The sequence below is a fragment of the Phalacrocorax carbo genome, chromosome 1, assembly GCF_963921805.1.
Source record: "Phalacrocorax carbo chromosome 1, bPhaCar2.1, whole genome shotgun sequence".
NCBI lineage: Eukaryota > Metazoa > Chordata > Aves > Suliformes > Phalacrocoracidae > Phalacrocorax > Phalacrocorax carbo.
Window position 1 is genome coordinate 94,319,615 of NC_087513.1, and position 12,702 is coordinate 94,332,316.

A 12,702-nucleotide genomic window follows, 5' to 3' on the forward strand; every position below is an offset into this window, starting at 1 on the left:
TGCTGTATGTTTGAGATCCTCTGTTAAAGGGGCAGCTGGCAGTGTCATGCAGGGCCTCATTTTTGTCTGTGTTACAAGCCTTGAGGGGGGGCCACAGAAGCTGATATCCCTGTCAGTGTTCAGTAAACAACCACCACTTTTGTGCATGTTCTTAAATCAAGCGAAGTCATTCAAACCTGCACTTTTTACTCTTAGCAAGTGAAAAACTGCACCTTAACTGGTAATAAGTACTGGTAGATTTGTACACAGAGCTGGTTGCAGGGGGTGGCTTGTTCTTAGGATATTTAGAGTTGTCTCTGCCTCAGATTGGGAAAGTATCAAAGAAAGTAAGTTCATTAAGTCCTCCTTGGTGTGTTGCAAAATGCATCATCAAACAGTTTACATGAAGATGTTTGAAGGGGAGGGGTGTTGGGTTTTGATTTTGGTTTTAGGACTTCACAATCACCTAAGTAACAACATGGTTCAGCTCTTTAATCAGAGCTGAAACATCTTCAAAATGGGCAAAGAGCTTAACTGAAAGCAAATCACTCAATTATATGCTTTCCAGCATGAATTTTCAGAGGTTAACCTTGAAAGTGATAATGAACTGCATTTGGCACTTCTGTTAGCCAAGTTGTTTAACAGCTTAACCAACTCTTTTCGGGGGGTGGGGCGCAGGGTGGGTGGGTGGGTGGGTGGAGGTGACACCAACCCAAACAAAACAAAACCAAACAACAAACTTTCTCATCCTACAGGCAAATTGTCATGGCAAAGACACCCTCTCTCTTTGTATCAAACTCAGTCTCTTCATTAACTTTATAGAAAAAATATTTTGGAAATAATTGTTTATTGTAGTGAAAATAAGATACCATTATGTTCATATGTATACACACACACAAAGAAAAGATTCACTGTATATACACTGAAATACCTCATACTCAGTGTAACCAAGACTCTCCTCAGCTTGTGCACAGCAAATACTTAAATATCTTTAAGACACACCTGATCCCAGCCACCCTCCACTGCTGTACTTAGCAGGAGCAGCACTGAAACTATCTCCCAGAGCTGGCAGCTCAGCAACAGAAAAACAAGTCACAGGTTGATGCCTAGCCTGAGCCTGGTACCCCTCTACATTGTACAGTTACCATGATAACAGGATCTGGTGTTACTGGATGGCTCGGCCGTGCTACTGCAGGGGCAGGAGGGAGTGGGCTGTGCCACACAAACTCCAGACCAGTTGCTCTGAGAGCCCTTATGTCACCCAGCAGAAAGGGGCCTCTGTCTCATAATATCTGGTCACAGCAATGTTCAGCAGCACCATATTACTTCCTGCTCTCTTGGATTATTTGGGCTTACAGTGGTGTATGCAAGCACTTCTTTGACAGATGTGTGGCTCTGATACCCATTCCCTGCCACTCAAGGCAAGAAGACAATACGCAGGTGATTCGGTGAGGTTCTCCAGAACACGTGGAATTGCATTGAAATATTTACTTGTTTAGCTAAGCCACCTATAGACAAGTAATTCTCACTATTGCCTAACTCTTAAAAGTATCAAGTGGCTGTTGGCACATGTGGGCCAAGAACTACAGACTTTGTAGAAATAGGAAATAACTTGGCCTTGTTTGCTAGCAGAAGTTAACGTGAGATGTTAGTTCCCTAACCCTGACAGCCATGTTAATGCCTTCAACAAGAGACAGTGGGTGACTGAACAGAGCCTCAACACACCTCAACACGTAGTCAGAACTCTCTTCATAATTTGGAAGATAAAACTCCGTTTCTGTACCTCAGAGGTCCCCATCTCAATTCAGCTATTTTAAAATGCTTCAGGCGGACTTCTTCTGTTTAAGGAATTCTACACAGACTTCCACTAAGCCAAGAATAATCTCATTTTTTCCCTTCCCCATAGGAAAGTCTGCCATCTACCAAATATGCATGCACTTATGTATCACAGCCTGATTTTGAAACAGAGCTCATAGCAGGCTATTGCCCAGTTCAGTAAAGAAAATGCAAATATTACTTGGCTGAATTCAACATTGATTAAACACTGAATCTATTTTTAAAAAGGATGGGCACAAATGCCACTGTAGTATTTCACCACTAAACTATTCATCTTTCTATTTCAACAAATAAATCCATTATGAAAATAAGCTGGTAGGGAAATACACAACAAAAAATGCATATTAACTTACAAAATATCAAACAACATGTCTACATACAAAAAAGTCAATGTTAGTCACTTAAGCTTCATGGAACATTGGTATGATAGAAGCCCTTGTGTGTCTGCCAGGAACAGCTGGAGATCCAACCACCCTGGCTTTAAAACCGCCGTATTGCACTGCAGAAGTACTGCCCTGCCTTGCTGGGGCGCCCCATGGGGTCACGGACAGGCAGTGGTGATGCTGGTTGTTGGGGAGAGCCTTCGGGAGGCCTGCAGGCCCAGTACTATATTCTGTTCTGCTCATGCCAGGTGGAAAAATGTACATCAGGCATCCAATTATTCCAGTGAGGTTATGTTTGTGTTTATAATGGGAATGCTTTAAAATAATGCTAACATAATTCTAGCACAATAGTCCTCCCCTACAAATCATTCACATGCAAACCAAATATTTCTTTCCGCTAGTTGCTTTATACCTCTGAAATTGCTACAGTAGCCTCCAGTGAGGGGATAAATGCCAGACAGGGATTTTAAATGTGCATTTTATTTTGGTTGTGCATGTATCTCCTCTTACCTGGGGAGATATTTTTTTGCCTTGGTATACAAACTGTCACTGTTTCTGAGTTTAAAAAAAAAAAAGAACTTTCATAACTGTTGCCACTTCTGATCACCTCTTAAAAAGCCACGTTACACAGAAAAGCCAGAATTGAGATATACAGACATCTGTACATTTTAGCCGTTCATTTAGAAAACATCTGTATCCATCCATGCAATGTTAAGACTACAAGTAACTTTGCAGTTACATCTGAGCCCATTGCTGTGGCAACAAGGTAGTCTTTATCTCCCCACATGCATTCTAGTGATTTCTTTTTTTCTTAAAGCAGCTTCCTGAAATGAAAAACAGAGAAGCAACGATTAAGTTAGTCTCTTTCAAACACTGGATTCAAGGCTTATATGAGGCAGCCCTTCCTACTTCCCAGCTGTGGAAAATTTAGATGCTGATCCTTTTCAGGATGAAAAAGTGAACAACTGACATGGAGAAACATGAACTGCTGTTATTTTCAATTAAAAGCAACATCTGGTTGATGACCTTGGAATAGAAGATTTTTGCTACTGTAGCTATTTTTAATAGGATCCCAAAGAATTGTACTACAGTGTCTTTCAAACTAACCCAGCTAGCTGTAATTTGCTGCTTGCTACACCGAGAATACAGTTCATAAGAGTGTGTATGCTAATAATTAGTTCCTTGATGACCTTTTTCATGGTTAGCTTCCATCAAAGCACACAGCTCAGCTTGGTTAATTGTTTGGAACTGTAAGCTTTCTGTTATGGGGGGTGCCCACCATACCAGCCAGGGTTGTACTAGTGATCTGTTGGTTTTTGGTTGCTTGCCAAGTCTTGAGAACTCAAGATAAACTAACATGCTTTTAACATTTCTATTTTAAATAGAACACTAGGCAATATTAACCACAGTAGAAGAGTTAAGAAGGTTCCATCTGTGCTTTCGAGGACCTAAATTGATTTCAGTGACACCTGTTAACTCTGGGATTCCTCTTCACTGCTTTTAACATACTTTCTGGGGTTATCTGCTTTTGACAGGGATCAAGTGCTTTAAAAGGGTTGAACGTTTTCAGAAATAATGTTGAATTCTTAACCTCTAGTGTCCCAGCATTTCTAGACCCTTTATAGGAAAAATACAGTAATATAGTAAAGGCCACATGAGAAAACATCAAAGGATCTATCCAAACAAGACATTTCACTCACATTTGATGCTGCCTAACAAACTCTGCAAACTGACGGTCTTTAGCGTAGAGCTCTATAATTCGAATTCTGTCCTGAATTTCCTAGAATACAAGAAACAAAATTGTAAGTATATAATAGAAATTAGAATACTACTGAAAACACTGATGTCCGTTTTTTGGAAAATAAAACTCCTGTGCTTTGCTATTTCAAGGAGTAGAGCTTGAAATTAGGTACTCCAATACTAAATACTCTCCAAGTGATGCACTTCATTGGCATCCAGTAATGCTTTGCTTTTAAATCAAAACCAGGGTTTGGATGGATTGTGGCATTTCAACAGGCTTTAACAAAACCATTTATCTCTCATAGATACTTTGCCTACAAGCCCAGCCACAGGCTGGATTCACACCTCTCACAGTTGCTTAAGGATCTGTGGTTAATTCCTGGATATAAATCTCTTCTTTTTAGCCTTCTAGAGTAAACCCTGGATATTGCGTATATGGGAAGAAGGGAGAAGGATGTGATCTGTGTTGCAGGTGATAGAAAGACCTAAACTTAAAAACAAAAAACAAAACCAAACTGTAGAAAGGCCTGGGTGCACCAGGTTTTCACTGTATAACTACTCTTACCTAAGGTAACTGGCATTGAAAGCTAAAGGCTGCATTGAGCAATACAGCAGCAAACCTCCCCAGCTCCCATGAAGTTACTTAAGCAGTCAGCTCCTTTATCGTGTGAAATCCATTACAGGTCAGAACACACCCATTCCTTTCTCTATACCTAATAGCAAACAGGGAAAGAGATCCTTTCTCTCTTCTCTTAAATATTTGCAGCAGCCATAGTTGCAACTTGTTTACTTAGAGCATAGACGCTGGGGAAAGACTGGGCCCACCTCTCAGGTTACAAGTGTGGAATAAGCTTTATTGTTTACATGATCTTTTCCATGCCACTATGAAAACAAGGCCATTTACCTCCTTAGTAAGCTCACTGTTTTCATAAATGTGCCTGATCTCTTCACTGCTGTAGTCTGTGGATGTCTCTGCACTGGTAGAACTGTAGGACGTTAGCTGAGGGTATCTCCGGTAATAATGGCTGTAGCCAGTCGTATCACTTTCATACATAGGGTTGTATTTAACTGCATTCTCAATAGACGAGAGGCTGTCACCCTGCCTGGGGGAGCAATAAACAAATTGTGAGCTTCTCTGCAGCCTGGAAGGGCAGCAGACAGATTAAGGAAGCCTGGCATTTGGAGGTGCCTCTACATCCTGTTTCTTGTCAACTGTGCAACATGACATTTATGACAGAGTTATCCTTATTATAGTAGATGCGTTTTAAAATATTAGGTGGTGTCACTTACCCCTGTGATTCCTCGGTGTCACTCTTTGAGTACTGGTCTCGAAGGGTCCTGGCCAAGAAGAAGATGACAGCAGATGCCACAAGAAGGAATCCTGCCACAGAAGCAATTGCAATACCCACAACCAGTGGCTCAGACACGTATTCTTCACAGTGCTCCCCTCTGTACCACCAGTTCTCTCCCACACGACACCTGCAACATAGGAAAATGGGGAAATTAAATAACCAAAGCTTTTGCTGTTGTTTTAAATGTATTTAACTTCCTGCTATGACATGCCCTCAGTTAAGTCACCTCAATAAATACATCTGCATGTTCAAGCCCCAACTTTCTTTTATAATTATTATTGCGAACAGCCTTTTTGGTATAGTATTACAGAATGGTTTAGGTTGGAAGGGACTTTTAGAGGCCATCTAGTCCAACCCCCCCTGCAATAAGCAGGGACATCTTCTATTAGACCAGGTTGCTCAGGGCCCTGTCCACCCTGGCCTTGAATGGGGCATTACCACCTCTTTGGGCAACCTGTTCCAGTGTTTCACCACCCTCATTGTAAAGAATTTCTTCTTTTTATCTAGTCTAAATCTGCCCTGTTTTAGCTTAAAACTATTACCCTTTCCTCTATCACAACAGGCCCTGCTAAAAAGTCTGACCCTCTCTGTCTTATAAGTCCCCTTTAAATACTGAAAGGCTGCAATAAGGTCTCCCTAGAGCCTTCTCTTCTCCAGACTGAACAACCCCAACTAGTGAATTCAGTGAAGATAGGTAAAATAATAAAAAGATAATGCATTTCTGATGGAAAAAAGCCTGTGGTTTTTGCAATTTAGAGTATCCTGTGATGTGTTAAAACTGAAAGGTGTTTAGACTAAGTAAAAAGTTATGCCTTGCACATGATTGTGCATGCACTGTAAAGGAAGAAAGTAGTTGTCTTATTCATATTGCAATGCAAATACAAATGAAGGAGTGTTAAACAAACAGAATGTTTATAGTGTAATGAAGTCCACAATGGTTAGTTAAAATAATACAAAATAAATGACTAGAAAGTGTGCTTCCACAAGTGTATCTTTAGAACACTTGCCCAAAACAGCATTCATTGTTTCTGCCTTGCTGTGGTTTTGAACGTGAGACCTTCAACGTTAATACTGACTTTAAATATACCAATAAGATAATACATTTGTATTATGTGTGTTTGGGAGTTCTGGCCATAAAAACTCAAGGAACTGTAAGGTATTATGACCACTCACAGCAATGTACCTTATTAATAACTAACATGAATAAATTGAGTCTCCTAACATAAACATCTGAAACAGTTTCTGAAAGTAGTAAGCAATACTTCAAATTTTTCAAAAAATTCTGAATAAATGCTGGCTGGAGCATGCTTGAATTCAGATACTTACCTGTTTCTAATTAACACTATTATACAAATATGATAAAATTTATAGTATACCTTTGATACTACCCATTTTTGTAGCTTTAAAAACATTTTTATTTCTCCCGTTAACTGCTAGGACTCTAAGACTGACTTTAGAGATGTTCTAAGTAATCTTATTTAAAAAAAAAAAAATTACCTGAAGTAATATAAACAATAAGTATTAGTAGTAATCATCTTTTTTGCAGCAAGTCTCTTACCTTTTGTTGATAGGTATATTTTGTTTTTAAAAATAGACTGTTACATTGCTTGAAAAGGAAAAAAATTAAGTGCAGTGTCAGAGGGAGCATCAATTTGTCTATATCTTGTATTGAACCTTTTCAATTACCTGTAAAATACAGAGATCCTGTTCAAATGCATCTGTATCTTTTCAAAAGCAAAAATTTGAAACAGGGGCCCTGTGCCTTGAGCTTTTAATGAACCACACATGATTTTTCCCAAGTAGCCAATGATTTACTTTTATGGCTTTTTCTTAAGCAAGAGCACTATTTTTAATATATTTATGCTGTATGAATATGCCTTTCAGATATGAATTTTTTGTGATGGAATTAACTGTCATATGTTTTATGACATTATCTAACACTTTGCTGCTTGAAAAAACCTCTGGAGATAAATTGTCCCCAACGGTCAATGAAAGGGATTTGAACAACTGAGTATGTTCCATTACTACCATTTTTCCTAGTTAGTTTTATTTCCTGACATTTCTATTCTATTAAAGAAATTTGCTGCTGTCTCATTTCCGATATTTACATAGGAAAACTAACGTTAATACTGGACCTCCACTCAGCAGCATAACATGAATGACAATCATTATTGTCTCAGTTGTTACACGTTATCTTACAGAATTTTGCACAAATCTTGTCGAATGCTACAACAGAGGAGACAATAAGGAGTTTTCATACAGGAAGCACATGCCTTGAGCAGCAGGATAACCTACCTACAGATGGCCCCTTGCCCAGGGCTTATGTCACACTTCCCATCGTTCAGGCAAAAGTTTGGTTGCAGATCACAAATGCTATTGCATGGCAGCCCGTCAATGCTTAGGTAGCCAGGATTGCAGACACACTCAGCTTCCCCGCTCCAGCGATTTACTAAACATTCGGAGAACTCATTGCAGGCCTGGAACTTGCAGGGATCTGCTTGCTCACCTGAGAATACACAAAGCAGACAATATTAATGATAGAGAACCTTAACTGAGGCCAAGCACTGGCTGGCTGCTGCCATTCTCTCTAATGATCTCTTAGTTAAAAAATCCACAAAAATCCGGCATGCATCTTTCCTGAGTAACAAAACATTCTGCTAAGGTGAACAAGCGCTAGGAAGTGGTGTTCATCTCTGCCTGCGCAGCACATGTGAATGGTATGGCTAAGACCACCCAACAAGCCAATTGAAAAAGCAAGTATAAGATGTTCTTTTCCTTACTGGAACATCCAATACCTCAGAAGTTCTCTGGCTGCTGGAACTCTGGCAAACGAGTAAAACACAGCTGATCTCCAGTATTGTTACAGAAAAATCTAAGCAGTATACAGGGAAGAGCAAGGGGAATTCGGGCACTCAGCACCTACTATAAGGTGATTCACCTTTGTCTGCAAAGAACACAAGCTTGTAGCATTTGAGATATCTCACTTGTATCAAGCTTAAGAGGGCTGGCATACCATTAAATGATCAATATCAGAAGATTTGTCATGCTAGTTAGACCATCTTTATAATAGAGCTACCTCAGAAGAACAGCTACCATTTGCCAGAAAGTCAGCACTGTTATTTTTCTCTAACCTTAAACCAGGAAATATTTCTGAGTTGCTTATGTGATAAACTACTGGTTAACTTGCACAGGGAAAAAACATTCTCCCTGCATCAGAGGAGTGAACTAAGAGGGCCTGTAACTTTTTAGTGCAACTTTTTAGTGCAACTTTTTAGTGCCACACAAGAGTGTGGCAGCAGCTGGTACTTGTGTAGATGCCTGCCTGGCAGCTAAACTGGCAACCCCCTGTGGGAATGATCACATGCACCACTGTTCTCACTGACCAGCCATCCCACTCACTCCCCAGTGAAAGTGCAATGGCATTTTATCGGGTATTATATGAGCCATGAGTTTCGTCCCCATGTTTCCATATGGCCCTATACAGCTTGCTCAGCCTGGGTCACACTTTGATTTTCATCTCTTTAATCCCCTAACAGATTTTTATTTGTCTCAAGCCTGTGAAAGTCTGTCTTTCAAAAGTCCAGCCTGTGAAAATCAGTGGGCAGTCTCTGAGCTGCCACTATCCTTAGTAAGTTCAAAAAGCAGAAGTTGCTCTAAATCCCTTGCTCCAAACTGCATTTCCCTGCCATCCTTACCCGATTCCACATCCAGGGAGTATTTATCGATGGCCAGGTTCATAGTGTGATATGCGGTGTTGCAGAAGTCTTCCAGGATCATGTACACAGCATTAGTGACGTTCCGAGGCACGGGTTTGGCAAATTTCATTCGGCTGTTCACCACAATGCTGCCATTTCTGAAGTTCAGGATTTCCAGATTCTGGAAACCTGTCAGATTTGACTGAAGATAGGGCACCAGCTGCAACACAGAGGACATGAGAGAAAAGCTGAATCTTTGAATCTCTACTCAAGCCAGTTGCACTGTTATTGCATCAAACAGCATGAGTCTGAATTATTTTATCCAAATCCCACAGCAAAGGCATTAAAACTTTAGCCAGTGGAGGCCTGTGCTGGCAGCCTGCCAGGAGCCCAAGTACTTCAGATAGTTATTAAGCATATACCAATTTGCAGACAATTTCCAAAATGCTATGATTCAGAAATACAGTTCTTAGGCATACATGGTACTCCCTCTCCATCTCAGCACCAGGCATACTCATCATTTCACAGGTTATTTCCTTCAAGCATGTCCCACTTCCTTCTCTCTCCTTTGCTCCCTTGATCTCCCACAACAAAAAGTCCATTTCAGTCAGGAGAGGGGAAGTTCCCGGTTAAAATTTAGACAATTGTTGCTGTATAACTCCTGTGAGGCTTTGCTAGCCATCAGTCAGTTTGGGAACAGCTTAGTTCCCTGAACTACCTCTTAGGGTGGTTTGAAAGGGTTGCAGAAAAGTTTCCTCCCCACAGCCCCAGTTTATTTACTTCTCTTTCCCTATAGACTAAATACAGAGCACTCTGGAAGCAGGTAGGGGGAGTGTCATAGGGACTTCAGCTACACCACTACATTTATTGACACCAGCAAAGCATCTGGCCCACAGCACTAAAAAGTTACACTTCAGAGAGACTACTGAGGGAATAACAACACACACCACCCCAACACCCCATTTCCAGACAGAGTTTTTCCATGGAGGGACACAATATCTATAAACACCAGTCTTGAGTTGTTCTCTGCAAAAGAGAGCAAATGATTATTTACTAACATTTTTTGTCTATCTGGTAATGGACATTTAGCATAGAAGTGATTCTTACTAGTTCCAAGAATCGCTGCTCCAATGCTTTGTATTCAGGTGAATTTTTATTGAACAGGTCCTCTGAAAACATCATGTTGGTAACCCGAAGACTGAAAAACACGACTAGAGCTCGTGACGGGACAGGAGTGCTACTGCGGTTTTCATGTGTGGCCCAAGCCACACTGGCCATCTCTGTGGACTGGACATGCGTTGTTAGCTCCAGATGACTTTCAGTCATGCTCCTTCCCTCTTCAGTCAGCTCAGGAGAAAAGTGGACAGTGCTCACATGATCCAGGTCCACTGAAACATCCAGGACTCTTGTCGTTTCATCCTCCAGCTTTGTTGAGGTAGCCACAGATGACAATGCCGTGGATCCCAAAGAAGGGAGATGGGACAGAAGCTCGACAGTGCTTGTTGTTACGCTCACCGTTACGTAAGAGTTCATAACAGTGCTGAAGCTCATGGAAACATGTGCGTCATGGTCTGTACCACCCTGCCCAGCAAAGCCCTCTAGAACAGTGGCCTGATCTGTTACAGAAGGAACTGCAGTTGAAACTTGAGTGGCAGTCAGCGTTGCTGATTGCACTGTCTGATCTAATGAGTTTTCTAGTGCTCTATCAGTAGGCCAAACATCAGCTAGTTTATTCACTGATCCAGTAGTGTCTTGCTCCACTGCTGCTGAATCTAGTGTTTGCTGCACTTCTGTGGAAACATCAGGCTTTACTGTGGAAGGATCTGCAGTCAGAATACTTTCTGAAGAGCTTGTGTCCAAGTGTCCTATTGTAGCGACTTCAGTTACATCTGACTGCCCCGCTGTGAATAGTTCTTCTACCATTGTCCTGTCTTCATTTTGGTGTTCAACTGCTTCAGAAATGATGCTCTGACCTACACTGGACTCTTCAGGTTGCTCCATACTGACAGTCCCTGTAGATGTAGGGAGACTATCTTCCACAGACAGACCTGCGTTGTGCAGTGAGATGGAGGCCTCTCCAGTTGGCATGTCTACAAAGGAATGGTCCACTGAAGGCTCCAAAACCAAGGATGGTTTAACAAAAGAATCAGACATCCCCAATGTTTCTGTCTGTGTAGATGGTTCCATAGATGGTGGCTCTTCTGTATGTAACAGAGGTACCTGCTGAGTTGTAGTCTCTGGAATGACAAATATTTCAGACTCATTGAGGAAATCATCCTTTATATTGGCCATACCTTCATTCTCATCTTTGGAAGGATCATCATCTATTTTGTTCCCAGAGTTAAGAACATAGTCTAAGATCATGCCTTCAGGAATATCCTCAGTTCTGATTAACAAAGACTCATTGTCATCTTCAAGCCAGCTATCAGGACCAGGGTAGAACACTGGTTCCAATGTTGCTTCTTCCCAAGGCCAAATACTTGATTCCGTTTCTTTTCCTGAACCATCAAAAGCTGACCCAGACCCATCATCATATATAACTCTATCTCTGAGATATATATTGGTTTCATCTTCCATAGGGTGTACTCCTAAGGGAAAATTAATTTCTTCCACAGGCCCATGCAACACAGAGTCTGCATTGTTACTGTCTGCAGGACTACCCTGAGTTACTACTTCCTTCTCAGCAGATACTGTTTCTTTAATATCAGTCTTTATAACTGATGAAGAGGCCACTGTTGGTGCAGAAAGCAGAGGAACTGCATAATCATCTGTAGATGGAGGTTCTTCAGGCATGAGGTGAGGAGGAGGACTTGAAGGCAAAAGAAGGTTTTCAGATAGTCCAGTATCTTCAAACCCTAAAAGTAAAAATAATTTTCGATTAGAATAATTGAATCATTTACATTGGAAAACGCCTTTAGGATCGAGTCCAACTATAAACCTAACACTACCAAGTCCATCACTAAACAACGTCCCTAAGTGCCGCATATGCAGGTCTTTTAAATAGCTCCAGGGATGGTGACTCTACCACCTCCTTGGGCAGCCTGTTCTGATGGCTTCACCCTGTCGGTGAAAAAATTTTTCCTAATATCCAATCTAAACTTCCCTTGATGCAGCTTAAAGCTGCTTCCTCTCGTCCTATTATTTGTTACTTGAGATAAAAAAGTGACCCACACCTCACTACAACCTCCTTTCAGGTAGCTGTAGAGAGTGATAAGGTCTCCCCTCAGCCTCCTCTTCTCCAGGCTAAACAACCCCAGCTCCTTCAGCCACTCCTCATAAGACTTGCTCTCTAGAGCCTTCACCAGCTTCATTGCCCTTCTCTGGACACACTTCAGCACCTCAATGTCCCTCTTGTAGCGAGGGGCCCAAAACTGAACGCAATATTCAAGGTGCGCCTCACCAGTGCCGACTACAGGGGCACGATCACTTCCCTGCTCCTGCTGGCCACACTATTCCTGATACAAGCCCAGATGCTGTTGGCCTTCTTGGCCACCTGGGCACACCGCTGGCTCACATACAGACAGCTGTCAGCCAACACCCCCAGGGCCTTCTCAGCTGGGCAGCTCTCCAGCCACTCCTCCCCAAGCCTGTAGTGTTGCATGGGGATGTTGTGACCAAAGTGCAGGACCCGGCACTTGGCCTTGTTGAACCTCACACAACTGGCCTCGGCCCATTGATCCAGCCTGTTCAGGTCCCTCTGTAGAGCCTTCCTACCCT

At 41.7% G+C, this 12,702-nt stretch overlaps 1 protein-coding gene across 1 annotated transcript in view; it reads right to left on the reverse strand.

Annotated features, from left to right (window-relative positions):
• Positions 1 to 893: 893 nt before the first annotated feature.
• The window catches only part of IMPG2 (interphotoreceptor matrix proteoglycan 2), a 61,935-nt gene continuing 50,126 nt past the window's right edge, over positions 894 to 12,702 (reverse strand). The window contains exons 14-20 of the mRNA XM_064467460.1: positions 10,093 to 11,840; positions 8,986 to 9,205; positions 7,586 to 7,796; positions 5,229 to 5,417; positions 4,843 to 5,041; positions 3,899 to 3,978; positions 894 to 3,022 (exon numbers count right to left, since the gene is read on the reverse strand). Coding sequence (XP_064323530.1) covers positions 3,010 to 3,022; positions 3,899 to 3,978; positions 4,843 to 5,041; positions 5,229 to 5,417; positions 7,586 to 7,796; positions 8,986 to 9,205; positions 10,093 to 11,840 — 2,660 coding nt within the window. The 3' untranslated portion in view covers positions 894 to 3,009. The remainder of the gene's footprint in view (positions 3,023 to 3,898; positions 3,979 to 4,842; positions 5,042 to 5,228; positions 5,418 to 7,585; positions 7,797 to 8,985; positions 9,206 to 10,092; positions 11,841 to 12,702) is intronic.